This window comes from Sinocyclocheilus grahami, unplaced genomic scaffold (assembly GCF_001515645.1).
Source record: "Sinocyclocheilus grahami isolate Dianchi unplaced genomic scaffold, SAMN03320097.WGS_v1.1 scaffold101.1, whole genome shotgun sequence".
NCBI classification, from domain to species: Eukaryota; Metazoa; Chordata; class Actinopteri; order Cypriniformes; family Cyprinidae; genus Sinocyclocheilus; species Sinocyclocheilus grahami.
This window is the reverse complement of record NW_015505280.1, coordinates 540,307-558,157: the sequence shown is the minus strand read 5'-3', so window position 1 is coordinate 558,157 and position 17,851 is coordinate 540,307. Positions and strand designations below refer to the sequence as shown.

At 35.8% G+C, this 17,851-nt stretch overlaps 1 protein-coding gene across 1 annotated transcript in view; it reads left to right on the top strand.

The window, feature by feature from the left end:
- LOC107588287 (neurexin-3a-like) overlaps nucleotides 1–17,851 on the top strand; it is a 296,505-nt gene that overhangs the window by 116,846 nt on the left and 161,808 nt on the right. The window contains exons 15-16 of the mRNA XM_016276323.1: nucleotides 2,349–2,375; nucleotides 5,043–5,162. Coding sequence (XP_016131809.1) covers nucleotides 2,349–2,375; nucleotides 5,043–5,162 — 147 coding nt within the window. The remainder of the gene's footprint in view (nucleotides 1–2,348; nucleotides 2,376–5,042; nucleotides 5,163–17,851) is intronic.

The window sequence follows — 17,851 nt, the reverse complement described above, 5'->3', positions numbered from 1 at the left end:
CAAAAGTTTGGGCTCAGTAAGTTTTATTCAGCAGGGATGCATTAAATTGATCAAGAGTGACAGTAAAGATTTATAACGCTACAAAAGATTTCAAATAAATGCTGTTCTTTTCGACTTTCTATTCATCAAAGAATCCTGGGGGGGGAAATGGATTATGGTTTCTACCAAAGTATTGAGCAGAACGGCTTTATTCAACATTGATAGTATCATGTGACACTGAAGACTAGAGTAATGGATGCAGAAAATTCAAATTCATTCAATTCAAAGTTTTGCCATACCAGGAATAATATATTTAAACAGTTATTTTTAATTGTAATGATATTCAAAAATATTTTTATTTAATAGTTTTTACTGTATTGAGCATAAGAGACTTATTTCAAAAACAAAAAACAATCTTAACGAACCCAAGCTTTTAAATGGTATCTAAACTAATGCACAATTAATGGTTTAATGTCAAAGTGTACACAATTTAAAACATGCAAACCATTTTTTTCTCCCCCCTTTTTCAATATCAGTGTGCAAACCATAAAGATATGATTTCTCAACAACTTTTTATAGCTGCCCATTACTATTAAAACTTTCAGAGCCTAAGGGCTTTTCACACTACGCTTAACCCTGGGTTATCGTCGTTCTAAGCCTCGCTTTTAACCCCAGATAAAGGTACGTTTCACGGGTTTAGCGCCGCTTGTTACCCGGGGTTATGGAACTGTGCTGGGTTAGCACCGCTTTTACACGGTCAAACGAGTACAGTGTGAAATGAGGTGGTTTTTAAAAGAAAAATTACGGCTAGAACCTAATTAGCAACAAATGCAATCACATGCCTCATATATATTCACTTGACAGTCATGGATACAGCGTCGTTTCAGCATTTAAGGGGAAAATGTCAAATGTTGACAGAAAATATTTGAATTAGAATAAAGAAGAGTTTTATTCTTACCTTGATAGCCCAACAAACAAAAATCCATTCATGAAAATCTTGATGGTACAGTCTGCAATAATATGATGAGCAAAGGCAGGGTTGCTAGGTTTTCACAACAAAACCCGACCAATCACTACTGAAAACTAGTTACAGTGATCTCCCCTGAATGAGATTTTGACGGAGGGGACCCTGGCGATGGGGAAAACCGCAGAAAACAACATGAATGGGTTAGTTTTTATTAGAAATCGGGATGGTTTTGTTTCACAGACCTGAAAACCCTGTTATGAATTTACAGTGTGAAACACCAGTTTATGAATTATTTGTTAATCCAGGGTAAATAATGAGCAGTGTGAATGGCAAATGACCCATTTCAAGTGTGAAAAGCCCTATTGTGAGATCCGAGAAGAATATCTTTAACATTTAATTCCACATATTTTCAGGACCACCAGATCGTCTGATATAGCTGATGTGCTAGACATCTTTAAGATGTAGGCTATCTGTCATATTTTATTAACAGAGACATACCCGACCGACACCATTTGAATTCAGTTCTTCATTTCATACATGAATAGAGCAACTTGTGTGTGTGTGTGTGTTTCACGTTTATCTCTCCCGCACAGCATCCAAAAGTGAACGTGAGTAGGTTTTTATGTTCACAGCCCAGCATGAATGAAACATCACTCTGTACTGTACTGTTTGTGCACAGTAAAACTGTAAGCCGTGTATGGAATGGCTCCACAATGGCAACAGATTCCTTTGCTGGTTCATGTGGCATTGAATGCGCCATTTTTTGTAATGAAGCTTTTCATCCACCAGATGGCAATGATGCACCTGTGCTTAGGAAGGCAAGGGCTCGATTACATGCTGCAGTAATGCAGGGGAACATTTTGTTTTGACAGAACGCAACATCATTAAAATGTCCCCTCTCTAACAGCTTGCTTTATACAGTCTTAGCAGTTGATTTACGTTAGCATTAGCAAATTATCATGCCCATACTCTGCATTTGAAAGTCACTTGAACATTTTTGCCTTCAGAACAGTGGACTAGAATATAATATGCAAATAAAGCCTGATTTTTATGCATGTTTATTGGCTGAATACATTAAAACTGTAAATGAGATCATTTTTTTCAGGCACAATTTCATAGCAAACTGCAGTTTTTATTTACTTTTAGCTTTTTTTTGCAGCTAAATACTCTCATTGAGTGCCATTACTTCTTTTTTCAACCAAGCCATGCTGAATCAACCCATCAGTTTCATAACTATCATTATAATTTCTAACTCATGGTGCAGTAACTGAAGAGTACAAACCCTTCCTAAGAATGGTATAGCATGCCCTGTTAGTAAAGCCATTGCTTTATTAACAGAAGCCATCGACCACTTTCTTACCTGTTTGATTGTTTTCGCTTTTCTGTTTCTTGCTTAACAAAGTTGGTTTCACCAAAGCAGATCTACAAGGTATATAAGGTTCAATTCCATTCTGAGTTCGGCTGAAAGCTGCTGTTTTGTCTTGTGCCGGTTTGTTATGTACTCTTCCCAAAACCCAGACATAAAGCGGACACTAGCTGGTTCACTGTAACAATGTCTTGGTATAAAATGGTTCACTTCTTTCTAAAAGAAAATGCCCTTGTGTTTTTTACTGAAGGTCGTGAGACTTGCAAAGTGAGAAGAGAAAAGTAATGGTTGCAACTGAGAGTCTACATTAATAAAACATGAGCCCTCCTGTATAATTAAGTCCCCACGTCCTGTTTTGCTGTATCTTGTCTTGTTTCTTTTTTACGCTAACAACGTTCAGCTGAGAGAAGAATCTGGTTTAGGAGAATCCATTAAGTATCTCACCATGGGTTACTTCTCGCTTGTCTTTAGATGCACTGAACAGCAATATGATTAGCAAAATAATTAATAGAATTAGCATGAACATCCATCTGGAAATGTTGGCACGCTACCGTAGACTTTAAGCTCAGATAGCGTCCCACAGAGCATGTAAACTCAAACAGATGTGATTTCCACTTTATTATTTAAGCAACATCACAAATAAGTAGCTTGCTGTTGAAGTGAATATCATCACAGCTGAGGGCAAATCATTTATATGGTAAGTCACTAACATTTTAGACCCAATGTGACCCAGTATTTTTGCTCCTACGTTGTTGCGGGTCATTCCTGTTATGCAGTACATACAAGATTTTGAAAAAAAAAATGATTGTGTTAATGTAAGAAGTTAATGTACTGGTGTTGCAGTTTCAGCTCTGCAAGTATTTATACAATGGCAAAGAAGTTACAGAAACTGGTTAGGAAAAATAGTTAAGTTACATGGATGTCAGCTTTTTGTGTGTGTATATTTAACCAGTATTCAGTTTCAAGACATTTTGTCTTGAAAACATTTTGAGTATAGAAAGGAAAAACGGAAATTTATTGAATACAGTTCCTCATAAATTGGCAGTTTATTATATTTTCCAATGTATTTTATCTGGGGTTCACGTCACTGTGATACTGTGGTAAAAGACAATACATTAATAAACATTCTGAGTTTAATATTATATTCAGTGTATTAATATTGTATATTAATACATTGCCGTTCAAAAGTTAGAGTTCAGTAATAATAATTTTTTTTTAAATAAATGAATACTTTTGCTAAGAAAGGATGCTTTAAATTGATCAAAAGTGTCAGTAAATACTGTACATTTACATTGTGACAAAATATTTCTCTGTCAATTTAATGTTATTCTTTTGAACTTTCTATTAAAATCTTGAGAAAATCATAGCACTGTTTCAGCAAAAATATTCAGTAGTATAACTGTTTTCAACATTGATAATAAATGTTTTTTCAGCACCAAATCAGCATATTAGAATGATTTCTGAAGCATCATGTGACACTGAAGACGGGAGTAAAATAATGCTGTAAATTCAGTTTTGCATCACAGGAATAAATTATATTTTAAATTATATTAAAATAGAAAACTTTCCTTTTAAATTGTAATAATATTTCACACTATCAATGTTTTTACTGTATATTTGACTTCCTTCAAAAACAGTTTTTTTGAAAACTTACCGACCCCAAATTCTGAACTGTATTGTATAATGGCAAAATGACAATGTACTGCATAAAATGAATGACCCTTATCAGCACTCTTGGCTATTATCTAATCAAATTAGTGAACTGGAACGAAGTTGTTTACTATGTAAATCTGTACAGAAACTTAAACCAAAAATACCCTAATATTGTCGGACTAAGGCCAGTTTGCATAATGTGATGTAATTTGACCGTATCCCATGTAAATATGTTAATGTGCTACTGAATTAAGGCTGAAAGATGTGAATGGAAAATCAGAGAGAACTGTCTTGAAGTATAGGCTCACTATGATTTTACATTCAAAGTCCTATCTGCAGTTTTGATAGTCAACAAATTGGGGTGAATCATTTTATGTTGAACTTTTACATAGTACTGAAGTACTGCACTTTGCGTTGCACAGTAAATGCACTTTTAGCCTTCTTTTCTCCTCCTTTTGTTACACAAAATTTTATGTTTGTGGTTAACTATTGTTTTCACAGTTGTATTTCACAAGAAAAATGCACTCAAAGCCAGTTTATTTGCAATTATCTTGTTTACACGGTTAATTCAGCGGGAATGCATTCACCCTCTTGCTCTGAATTGGGTAATGAGCTCTATTGTTCTTGCTGCATTCTCTCAAAATTGAGCCCAAGTGTGCCAAAACATAAGATGTGTTTGGAACATGCTCAACTCGATTGCACATGGCTGGTGTGCACACTATTGTTCTTAACATGTGTAACAATAGTACATACTGGACTGTGTACACATCTCGCTGTTAAATGTTGTCATTGACCTTTGTTCCTCTGTGCAGATGTGAGAAAGTTCATGCTTGGTCCCGTGTTTGAATCTACTTCTGTAACAAGCTATGTTGAATATGTCTAGAGTATGATGTTTATTACTAAAATCCAATCGTTTATAGGGAATGCCACGTTTTTTTTGACAGCTTTCGGGATGTTTTTTGATTACCTCTACTAACCCAAAGTGCATGTATATTGTTACACTCACCTGCATGGCACCTTAACAGCATGACGGGACGTTTGCCCCCAGTATTACATTGCTGTGCTTTGCCACCATAGGTCCTAGCACTACATGCCAAGAAGACTCCTGTGCCAACATGGGCATCTGCATCCAGCAATGGGAGAACTACACCTGCGACTGTTCAATGACCTCCTACACGGGGACACAGTGTAATGACCGTAAGTCACCTTCCGTCCCGTGCAATTTCCACATCCTCTCTTTCTTTTGTTTAGTTCACTCTTCGGTTCACTCGTTTACACAATTTTAATGATCACAAGGACTCACTCTATGAAAGATTAATTGAGCACGCTGTAATCTACATAGCAAATGTTACACAAACACCAACAGTATTTGGTTGCTCAAAAGCTCATACATAAATGTACTGTACACACACACTCTGCATTCATGTTCTGAAGGCCGTTTGAAGACGACAAAGGTATGTGTTGTTCTCTACTTTCTGATGCTGGTAGAATATGCTGTTTACTAGATATTTATTTATTTATACATATATTTTGGGTATTTTATATATTATAATTTAATATTTTAATGTTTTTTTAGTAATGTATTAAATTATTATTTATTTAAAAGTGAAATATATGCAATTTTACTTTAATTTCTAAAAGAAACAAACTACAAATATAAAATTGCATTTTTTTATTTAATGTTAAAATTTTTTTGTTATAAAATACTATACATAGGAGAGGCAAAAGAGGCCCAGAAAAAGGTTTTAATACTTAAAACACATTAAAAAATGTTTAATGCCCTCCTATTTGCTCTTCTCATTTGTAAATCGCTTTGGATAAAAGTGTCTGCTAAATGATTAAATGTTAATGTAATTGAACGGCAATAATAATATGGCAAAATCACACTTTAAAAAAAAGTTTTAACAGGTAAACTGACATAATATATAAATGCTTATAAATGTATTTTATATTTAAAGTTCAAGTCTGCAATCACTTTACTGTGCTCTTCATGGACTTAATCAGATCTGATTATGTAAAACGTGGGAGTAAAAATATGATAACAATGCATGGGTATATCACAAGATACCATCACAACATGCTTGATCTATTCGGACGCCCCTTTGCATGAGGTCATTATGTATCAAATCTGTCCACCCCCCCTCACTTTACTGTGCTCTTCATGGACTTAATCAGATCTGATTATGTAAAACGTGGGAGTAAAAATATGATAACAATGCATGGGTATATCACAAGATACCATCACAACATGCTTGATCTATTCGGACGCCCCCCCCCCCCCCCCCCCCCGAGAACCAGAATCAATCAACAACAGTGCACTTCTACCACGAGCAGTCGGTCTTGATTCCATTGTCATAATGATGCCATTTTTTTGACATCACTGCCACAATAAAAGGTGTTATCTCGAGTCGGTGGAGATAAACACCATCCCTATAGACGCAGAAAGCGCCTCGGTGAGAATGTGATATATGACTGTGATTGCCTTCCTCCCCTCTGCCGCAAGAACAACACAGTTGACCTTCCAGAGATTGAAGACTGACATGCATAATAGTCTAAAAACGCTAGCCTGCTGCTTTGACAACTCGTATTTTTGTGAGAGGCAGCAGTGAATCAAAAGCATGTTAGTGAAGATAGGGACAGACTTAATTGAATAATGCAGAGAGAGTGATATGTGTGTGTGTGTGTCAGCTTTGTCAGTCTGGAAGAATATCTGCCGTAGAGGAAGGAAATCAGAGGACCGGCGTTTTGCAGCTGCTCCAAATTTTTGCTGCTATTCTTAGGGATATGAATGCTTAATGGTGTAGTATTCAGTGCTATAATCAGAAATTCCTCATTTGAAAGAATCTTAGTGACATGTGACAGGCCATTTTGTTACACAGACTGAATACAGAGCCTTAATAATGAATTTAATATCCATGTTAGTAGACGAAAGACTGTTTCTTATGTATGTGCAGACTGAAGGTCTCTAGTCACTCTTTAACACTAGGTGGCAGTAATGTTTTAGTTAGAAACGAAAGCGGCCACAGAAATCTGCTGTGTGCCAGAACATCTCATAAAATTTGAATATTTGAATAATGCATTATTATATAGCACCCTCCATTCTGAGTGAATATTTTAGGATAATGTATTCTCACATGTTCCTTACTCATAATTTTGCTGAGATTTATTTCTTTTTTTATGATTGCTTTGAAAGGTCAAATCATATTATTTATAAATACGCTTCCACTCATCAAATGGTAGGCTAATCCTTTATTTATCTGTCATGCTTTTTGTTACAACTGATTTTGCGGTATTTTGGTTTGTAGGGTATAATAGATAACTTTGAATTTGTTTTCTAATGCATCTCTGAGATCATAATTAGTATTTGCATTAGTTTAACCATTCCTACTTTACATTAGAAAGGTTAGAGCAGTGGTTCTCATCTGGCTTTGCCTTGAGATTTTACATTTGTATATCATGTGGTCACCCAACAGAGCACCAAAAAGGGTTTTGTTTTTTTCATTCAAAAGTAATAAAATGTAATTAAAAAAAAAAACCTTTTTCTCATCTGAATACGAGAGTATATGCTTAGTTGCATTTGAGTGATCTCTTTTAAAGCATATTTGTGTATCTTGAAAAGTACTCTATAAATAAAATATTGTATTCTGCATTTAACATTCGAATATATGAATGTATCCATTCCCAGAAAAGCCACTAGAATATGATTCACTGAATCCAGCAGATTTGTACACTAATTTGGTTGTTCCAGTGACCATCATGCTTTGATTAGAATTATGAAATTACTTCCTGTAAATGACTTAAGGAAATGTTTTTTTTTTTATTAGTGGTGCTAACCTTGGGTTAGAGGTTTAAACAAGAGTGTTTTGAGATTTGACGGCTTGTTCACACCAAGAACGATAGCTGTAGATGTTAGTCATGGTAGCGCCATAGTTAATTTTTGACAGGAATGAAAACGAGGCTGTGAGGGACCGAAGTACAGTGCGTTTAATGGATTGAACTGTTGTTTAACAGCATACCAATTGTTCAGTTGATGAAATGTCTTTCTGAAAAAAGCTTTCAGTAGACAAAAGCTCCATAGAACAGTTTTGAAAGTTGTGATTTGTGAAAATGACTTGATCTAGGATGTTAATACAGTGTGTAAAGCCTGTAGATGTATCCCTCACAGCTTCGTTTTCATCTGCGTTCAATTCAATATCGTCAAACCTGATTAATGTCAGTAACGATAACTACTGATAACTACGGTCTGTGGTAAATATCAATTGGTGATACTTTCAATTGATGGCATTTTGCTCTACAATGTAAATTACACACATATGAAAACATGAATTTTGAAGCAGTTATGTTCATTTGTTTGTAATGAGTAATTACATAAGAATGTTTGGTGAGCAAGTGTTTGCAGTTTACAAAAAAAACAACAAAAAAAAAGTATTGTTAAGTTGCATATACCACAAACCTTATTTTACTTATGAATTGAAAAACCCAATTATAAAAACCCACAGGAAAATTGAGGGCACCCATGGCTAATTAGTCTTCTGGGTTCGATGTCACGAATGCAGCTCTCTATTGACCAATCAGAATAAAGTATACCAGAGATGACCAGAATAAAGTATACCAGACATGTAATGACACAGTAAAAGATAGTTCATTTCTGTAGTTTTCATTGTAATATTGCATGTAGTTTGTTTACTCATATTTACGAGTTGAACGAACATGAATGCCACCACAAAATCAAATTAGGAGTTGGAAACTAGGAAACTCAGAATTTTCTTTGAGTCCAGAGTTTCAGTGTTGAGGGCATGTCAGTGAGAAAATTACGGTACTCAATTCATGCAGCGATAACTGTTAAAAATGAATCAAATTTGTTTTTCATTTACAATCAAAATTAAAGTACAAAATACAACAATCTTATAAAATTATAATATAAATAGTTTACACTGCCTTCATGAATTGAATAAAAACATAAAAAAGCAAAAAAAAAAACACAGCAGATGCACATTTATTATTCATCTTTTTCTAAAAGTAGAGTAAAAAAAAAATTGCTGTATTTTGTGTGGAAAAGGTACATCGCCATCTTGCTCCCAACAAAGTGATTTTAACACACCTGATGTTTTGATTTCCAATAACTCATATATATGTACTTGAACACACCATTTCTTACAGTGTTTTTCCATCTTACCCGAGAAGCCAGTTGGCCTTATATTGCAAGTATATTGCAGAAAATATTGCTGGGATACGCAATAAATCAGTATGCATTGCAGAATATATAATGTGTTACACTAAACTAAAAAAAAAAAAAAAAAGCAAGTTCTCCCACTTAAAAAGATGAGAGAGGCTTGTAATTTTCATCATAGGTATACCTCAACTATAGGTATACCTCAAACATTTAATTTAACATAAAAATTTGAAAGCAGAATTTATAGACGTAGCCTAGTCCATTAAACTTTAATTTACAACTTTGAAAAATATAATGTAATACTTTCCGTACCCACTGTATATATATATATATATATATATGTATATATATATATATACAGTATATATATATTATATGTACTCTATATATAGAGAATATATATTTGAATTACAGGAGAAATCAGCATACCATAATAAAAGTAAACAGAAGATATAAGAGCTAGCAGTAATGTTTGCATTTCTAATATTTAAAAAAATCTTTCAGTTTTTTATTTAAATCTCTTTTTTTAGGTTTTGACATTGATTCAAATTCGATTTTAGAAATTGACTTTTAGGCTGTCAAACTCAGCAGCAGAAAACCTTGGTGTTTGTTTTGTGCAGTTCATAAGAATCGGTCATCGGATTTCTTGGACGGTTTGTGGAAGCCATAGCTCATGCTGTGCTATCTGGGTGGGGCTGTTTCTGTGACTCTGAGTTAAAAATGCTATCGTTGATGAAAAACCTGAGGTGGCGGGAAGATGAATCGTTCATGTGAGTCCATATTCATCACCCAGGTGTCCCGCACTTCCGATGGCCCCTGACACAAGATAAAGAGCTATGAGACAGGGGAAATGACCTCATCTGACAGCCTCAATGAGAACCAACAGCACAATGGAAATGGATTGGCACGTTCACAGGAAATATTACCACACGCTATATTCATGGTGAGTGGTGTGAAATGCTCTGGCCACTTCAGCCCACTGATTGAATTGGCAGTGGTTTATTATTTTATTTTAGTTTACGGTGAAGCACGAAATTATGGCGCGCTGAAGGAGCTGTCTAAAAAAATACAGCCGGATCGATCGGCGAAGGTTTAATATCCTTCATTTCTTTCAATCGACCTGGTGGCCCTTTTTCTGTCAACAGAATTCTATACTGTATGAGCTAGTGCAGTGTGTGCTTTGTTTATTGGGTTTACGTTCTTTTTAATTGCTTTTGTTTATAGTAACTTACCATTAGCCTGTGTACACAAGAGCACACTTTGTTCCAAACTCTCATGTGCTGCTTCCTGCAATTGATTTTAATGGAGTGTTATGTTGGCATGTTGCTTATAGGTAGGCTAACAGGACAATGCACTAAAAAGAAACTGCTATAGGATTTACTTTCAATTTAAATTTAATTAAACGACATGTAAAACATTTAATTTAACATACAAATTTGAAAGCAGAATTTATAGACGTAGCCTAGTCCATTAAACTTTAATTTACAACTTTGAAAAATATAGTGTACTCTAATAAGCATAAAAAAATACACAAAACGCACACATTTTGGGTAACATAATCTGTTTTGAACTATTTAGAGTTTTAGTTTTGAGTGAAATTTAAGTTGATTTTATTTTAAACTTGTCATTTCGTCTGATATTTTGGTTTATTATAGGCTTATTGCAATATATTCTGGAATTGGCTTTTCCATGAATGATGAATTAAAAAAGGCAAATGAGGTGAATTATGTATAATAAACATTCGCTGCGTCCGAAATTGCATACTTCCCTAATATATAGTAGCCGAAAAACAGTATGTGAGGTGAGTAGTAGGCTATGTCCAAATTCATAGTATTCGAAAAACAGTAGGCAAAAAGTACCCAGATTCTGAAGTGTGCATTCGATGGACACTTTACTATCCCATGAGGCCACGGGAAAGGATTTATGAATGGCAGTGAAGCGAACACAACTGACGCTGGTAGGTCATGTGACAGTAACAGCATGGCGGATGTAGTACGTCTGAATTTCATTCATGCTACCCATATTCATACTATACAGAACATACTTTTTTTAACGGTCGTGAAGTAAATTCAAATTCAAATGTAGTACCTACTCAGACAGTACACGATTTCGGACGCACCGATTAACTACCTTTTGGAACACTTTTTTGATGCCTTAAAATGCTTCCTATAGACGCATCACTAGGTTTTGTAGCAGTACATGTGTAGAACAACTCTGAGCTATTCTCTCTCTAATCCTCTGGCCATTCAGTACTCAAACCTTGCCGATAACATTGAAAAATAACGTTGGTATTACTGTAATGATTGAGACTTTATGTGTTTAGCACTAGACATCTTCAAGGCCACCAGAAGCTTTAAAACCGGGATGACATATGGTCGTATTTAGAGGAACGGACAGGAACCGCTTCAGTTGAAGCAAGTTTATTTGATCTCTCACACTTCCGCTGAGAAAACCATGAAACACAATAAAGCATCTCAGCATAATCTATTTATTTATCTTTCCTTTTTTTTCTCCGAGACCTCAGTATATTCTTTGAATTCCTCTGCGTCTCAGCTAGAGCGTGTGAAATCCATCCCGAATCAATACTGTCGTCTGATACCTTTATTTGACGATCTCTGTGCGGGCTACTTGGGATTGTGTGCAACCAACAGACGCGCCTGACACGACCATCAAACGTGATTTCCAGCGACTGACTTCATTCAATATGGCTCATAAAGAAATAGTAGTGTGCAAAAATCCATTTTTGGTCAGGCAAGGTGACCTTGTGGGAGGGGAAGTGGTCTTTGCTTTAAGGCTTAGTCACTCAAGTGGAGCCATCCATCACTGCGCATTTCCAGGAAAAACAAATTATGCCCTGTACCAGCACATAAACGTAGCCAATCAATATCTCTGCCCTGCCTCAAATGCCACACATTTTACACCATTTCTAATCATCTTGTTGTCTTGCCACCTCTGCCAGTTCAATGGAGTGTATCATAGCCATTTTATTTTTTCCTTTTTATTATTACTATTTTTTATGTACAGTTGTTAAAATGTGTGACATCATCTTTCATCTTCTGAACTAATTGGTTTTGTTGTTTGAATCAATTGTATGCTGCTCATAATAAAATACCGCTCAAATGCCACACATTTTACACCATTTCTAATCATCTTGTTGTCTTGCCACCTCTGCCAGTTCAATGGAGTGTATCATAGCCATTTATTTTTTCCTTTTTATTATTACTATTTTTTATGTACAGTTGTTAAAATGTGTGACATCATCTTTCATCTTCTGAACTAATTGGTTTTGTTGTTTGAATCAATTGTATGCTGCTCATGATAAAATACCATTTTGAGGTTCATTATTATTGTTTATTATACTGTTTTTTTGCACTGATATATTCTGTCACTTTATAACAGATAGCATGCATTTCTTTCAATTTTAGTAGAGCTATGAATATCTGTTTGATTCTATATATTTTATTTTAATAACTGATATTTCATGCAGTTCGCAAACTTTTCTCAGGTCCTTTTTCTTGTATTTTTGGTGTTCTAGATAGATCTTATAGATCTTTTTTATTTAATCCAACCACCACCTCTCAACTATGGGGAGAGCAATATTTTTGACAATATAGATTGTAAACACATTTTTAGCAGTGTAGATATGAATAATTATGCTGTTTTTAGATGTAATTTTTTTATTTAAATTTCAGATTTGTGTTTAGATTACCTCTGAACACCTTGTCAAATCATAAGTGAGCATAGTCTACAGCATCTAAATTAAATTTTCAATACCACTTTTACAAAAATAAATAAAAGTAGAGATAGTGATGAAGGATTTAACAAGAGAAAAACGTAATAAAGGTCCACAGTATGGTTAGAGAAAAAAAAATTCTCCAGGATTAAAAAAAAATCAACCCATGGTTTTTTCTAGACGTCATCTGTTTCATGTCGCCAGAGAATCGTTATGGGGGACGTGGTCAAAGCTCTTCTTTCCTCCTCTCTTATCTGCACAATCCTGCTCTGATTGAAGCGGTAACTCTCAACTGCCTTTGATCAGGTCATGTGTCACTTAAGACTGCTCTGAATGGAGTCTCATCTTCCTCATCCTGCAGAGTTCCAGATCGGCTTGGGCTCTCAATCAAAAACACAATTAGAACAGCATTAAAAAAAGTCAGGCCTGCTCCGTCTTATCCATACAATCAGCTGCCTTTACCTTTCTCCATTCATCCTTCTTTTTTTAATTTTCTCTTTTTTGTTTCACAGCACGTCAGGTTTTTTGACGAATTAACCATTGATCACCTCCTACTCTTGTACGTATAATAAATGCAAGCAGGAAAAGCAGATAGATGTGCTGCTACAGTCCAGCAATCAGGTTTATTTATTTTTTTGAATTATGATATTTTTTTTGGGGGGCTGCATATCTGCATTCACTTAATGGCAGAGATTGACGATGCATTTGGTTGCTATGTGATGCAATTTCTTAAACTCATCCCTTTGGCTGCTCACACTGTCATGGCAATGTGGAAGATTGTTCCCGGCAAGATGGGCAGCACTTCTGGAAAGCATTAATTACCTCAGAATGGGACCATTAATCAGAGCTGTCTATGCCAGACAGAGCAGAAGGCAGCAGAAAAGGGCTCCTCTCTGCTTCTGTGCTGAATGACTGGAGGTGTTCTTATGCATAGTACCCTAGTGCACAGGAGGACTGCAACCAAACTAGAACATTGACATAATGAAGACAGATTTGCTTTGGGGACCTTACCATTTTATACATCTTAACAACAAGGGACAAGGAGGACCTTACAGTGTTCCTGAAATTCCACTAAATTATCCCCTTTCCTTGGCATCTTCTTGAGTCATTGCAGATGGAAAAATTCAAAATGCATGAAAAACAACTAAGATGACATAGTATCTCTATTTTAAAGCATACATCGGGTATTTGTGTGTGTGTGTGTGTGTACACACACACACACACACACACACAATATATGTTTAGAATAATTAACTGTTTAATTTAATGACTTTTCCTGCCATCTTTTGTGAATGTACAGCACCACTCCAGGCGCCTAAATCAGGGTTTTGCTCTTAAACATCACTTGCTTAAGTGCTGCAAATGTTAAGTTAATTGAACTAAACAGAAGAGTATGCTAATTTTGTCAATATTGTGCGAATGGAAACAGACTTGTAATGAACTTAATGCATTTGATCCAGTGGAGTTAATTTAGTTCAAACAACGTTAAGGACCCCATGGAATCGAAATTGACGAATGCAGTTTTCTTTCTTTTCCTGACCTACTCAGAAGGGCGACGGTGTTTTCTAACTGTTTTTGCATACTTGTATGCATTGCATTCATGCAAAAACGTGTTATCATTTGGACAGTCGGCAAGTAATTATACTTAAAGTATAGAACGTGCATCTTATGCCAGTAAAGGATTCTTCAGACTGATTGAACTCATTTTGAAAAGAATCGCCTCATAATAGTCATAGGTGATTGCAAAAGGCTCTTCTCAGTACTAAATTGGTCAATCAGAATGCATATTCAAATGATGCAGCGTCGTTTGCTTTTTGTCCAAAATGCAGCAGTGAAGGGCGTCATGAAATTTCCCGCCTTTCACATATATAACCAATCATTTGTCAACGGTAACCATTCAAGCCAATGAGCCATCAGTAATCTGCTTTGCCGTTGCAACAGGTACAGATAAACTTTTGCATGTCGCCAGAATATCTATGAAATTCTAATTAATGAAGGATCTGAAAACAAGTAAAGGACATACTGTACATTTGCCATAAAGAAGGAATGGAGGATGGAGTATTTTTACACCTGTGAGTAGTAGATATGGATTGGGGCTCTTTATTCATGTATAGTTGTGAGATTTGTTCAGTTGATTTATTATATTGACAAGTGTTGGTGATCAGAGAGATTAAAACGCTACATTATCAAGATTTTCAAGTGATCCATGAACCAGCATTTAATGTACGGTTGTCATTTATCTTGAGTAATTTTTTCTTTCTTTTTTAAGTTCATAAAATAAGTCATGAAGTTTTAAAAATTATTGTTGGTCCAACAGATAGTTAATATTTAATGGCATTTACTGGTATAAATATGTTCACTTTTGTAGATTACGTTTTAATTAAAACACTGTCAGTTGTTTTGTAGAACAGTCATTGAACGTATTTTTGCTGCTGTTGTTGTAGCGCGTGGAGGTCTGAGCGCTTCAAAACAGTGAATTATTTTTCAAAGTTATTGCTTCAATTGATTCGAAGCTTTGGTTTCCGCTCCACTAGGTTGTGTCGGTTGCGTTATGTGCTTTTGATTCACTAAAAAGAACCGTCTTATAAGAATCATTTGTTGTCGAATCGGACTAGGAGTTATGATTTTGGTTTGCTAAATAGAAATACTTGCAAAAATAATTTGTAAATCGGAATATACTGGCCGGCCACTACTGTAAAGCTGTACTTGACTGTAGGGCAGAATAAATACCTTATATGACTCGTACCGTTAGCGCAAAATCCTGATTTGATATTTGCTTTTGTTAGGCAGGTGGCTTTAGTACAAAAATTCACTCTAAAGGCATTTATTCGGACGAAGACTGGATATGCAGATAAATAGGAGATTAATGAAGTGTACATTTCTATATAAGACAGTTTTGTCAACGTTTGGGAGTACAGAAGCTTAGATGACCTCAGGCCCGGATTGGCTAATCGAGAGCACTGGGAGGATTCCCGGTGGGCCAGTCTGGTTTTTTTGGCCACGAGGGCCGGTGTTGTCATGCCACTGGGTTGAACCATAGACTGTATAAAAACATGGACGTAGTGTCCGTGATGTCACCTTTTAGGGTTCCGAAGATAGCTTTTGAAGCTCAAAAGTGGGCGTAGGCGGCCGTCGCCATCTTGGCAGTGCGTCACCACGCGTCACTCCCGGATAATCGAAGATGGGCAAAGAGGTGGGAGCTGGTTGTTGAAACCTAGCTCGATGGTGGGGACAGCAGCGGCAATCCACCTGTCACTCAAGTGGAGCGCCCTTAATTATGCAGAACTTTAAGGCTTAATATAATTTAAACGGATGAGTTATAAAAAAATTCACCCCCCTCACAGTTGTCAAGAAGGGCAAAATTAGCTATATAGACCAAACTCATTTTTTGAACCAGGCTGTAAACATGTTTTTTTCTGCTGTAAAGTTAGGCATTTTATGGGATTGACTCCCTTTTGCAGCCAGCCTCTAGCGGCCAGTTGACGAATTACAGTTTAAGTCACTTCCTTGTTGGCTTCACAAGAGAGAGTGGGAGGTTGCTGCTTGGGTTGAACCAAGTGTGCCGCACGAGTCTTAAAAAAGTGAAGCCATTGCGTTTCGATCGCCCCCAGGCGGCTGGTCCCAGTATAGATCATAAACCCCGCCCTCTCCATGCAATAGGTTGTTTGCACATGACGTCACCGATGACGCGCGAAATGCAGTTGGAGGGCAGGAAGAGATTTTTCTCTCCATAGGAATCACTAGCAGATGCCAGTGTTTTGCATTGTTTATGGATGCTTAAATTGGCCAAACCGAGAAACCACAAGGAGCTTTTATCGTGTACGAAAATGTGTTGTTCATAAGTGGGGAAAAGTCAAGAAATTGATTGAAAAACGCAGGAAAAAGTGGCTTGTAGATGGAAGAGATTGAAGGTGCGTCGTCCATCTTTTTTTACAGTCTATGGGTTGAACTATGCTGTTCCTAGGCTGCCTGCACTTATAGCAGCCCCACTCTTTTTATTTATTTTCTCGCAGGCCATATTATTATTTTCACCAAATCATATCAGTAACAACTTCTCAGTTGGTAACTAAAATAGACTGTGATAACTAATCATTCTTTTTGCGCAAATCGATGTTTTATTTCGATAACTGCACCCTTCACCGTCCGCTTTTTTATTTTACAAAATCAGTTTGGGCGAATGCAAACAACATATTGATCATGAGCCCAACATCCAGCACGGCAGGAAAACATTTAATCTACCTGAGGGAAGACGTCTTTCATTGTAAGTTAATGCTGCTAAATAGAGAGGGGAAAAATGCATTATAAAAAATACTTCTTGCGTAGGCTGTTCTTAAACTTGGACATCATTACTGAAGTAATAATCCAAGCACCAGAAGCGGCCCACACTCTCTTAAGTTTTCTTTAATTGAAAAACATGCATTTTCATTCATTCAAAGGCTATAGTTGCAATACTATTTTAGATCAAAACGTTAAGTGCCATCGTTTAAAAAAATGCTTGTTTGACTGACGTTTCATAGACCTTCAGCTGTTAGATTTAGATTTAGTTAGATTTGTAATTTCACAGTATTTTCACCTCCTCAATTACACGTGTGAAGTCACAATTCTATATTGGTACAATTTACTCAGGCTGATGACATTTTTCGTATGACATTTAAAAGTATTTTTAGAATAATTGTACATAAATAGGTTAAACAAAACAATTGTGATTATTTCTGATATCTTTTTAACTGCAGGCAGACTTAGGCCTACATTATGGTACAGTACAAATATTTGGAGCATCCCTTATTCTGTCCCTTATTTTCTTAAAGAATAAACAGTTATTTTCTACAAGAATAAACACTATTTTCTTAAAGAATAAGATAAAGAATCAAATTGTCCCTTATTTTCCATTTCTTATGTTAATTGGCAATGATGACGTAATTATCTTTTGACTCCCCTGACAGCGGAACCTTGCTAAAAAAAAAAAGTCATTGTTGGAGA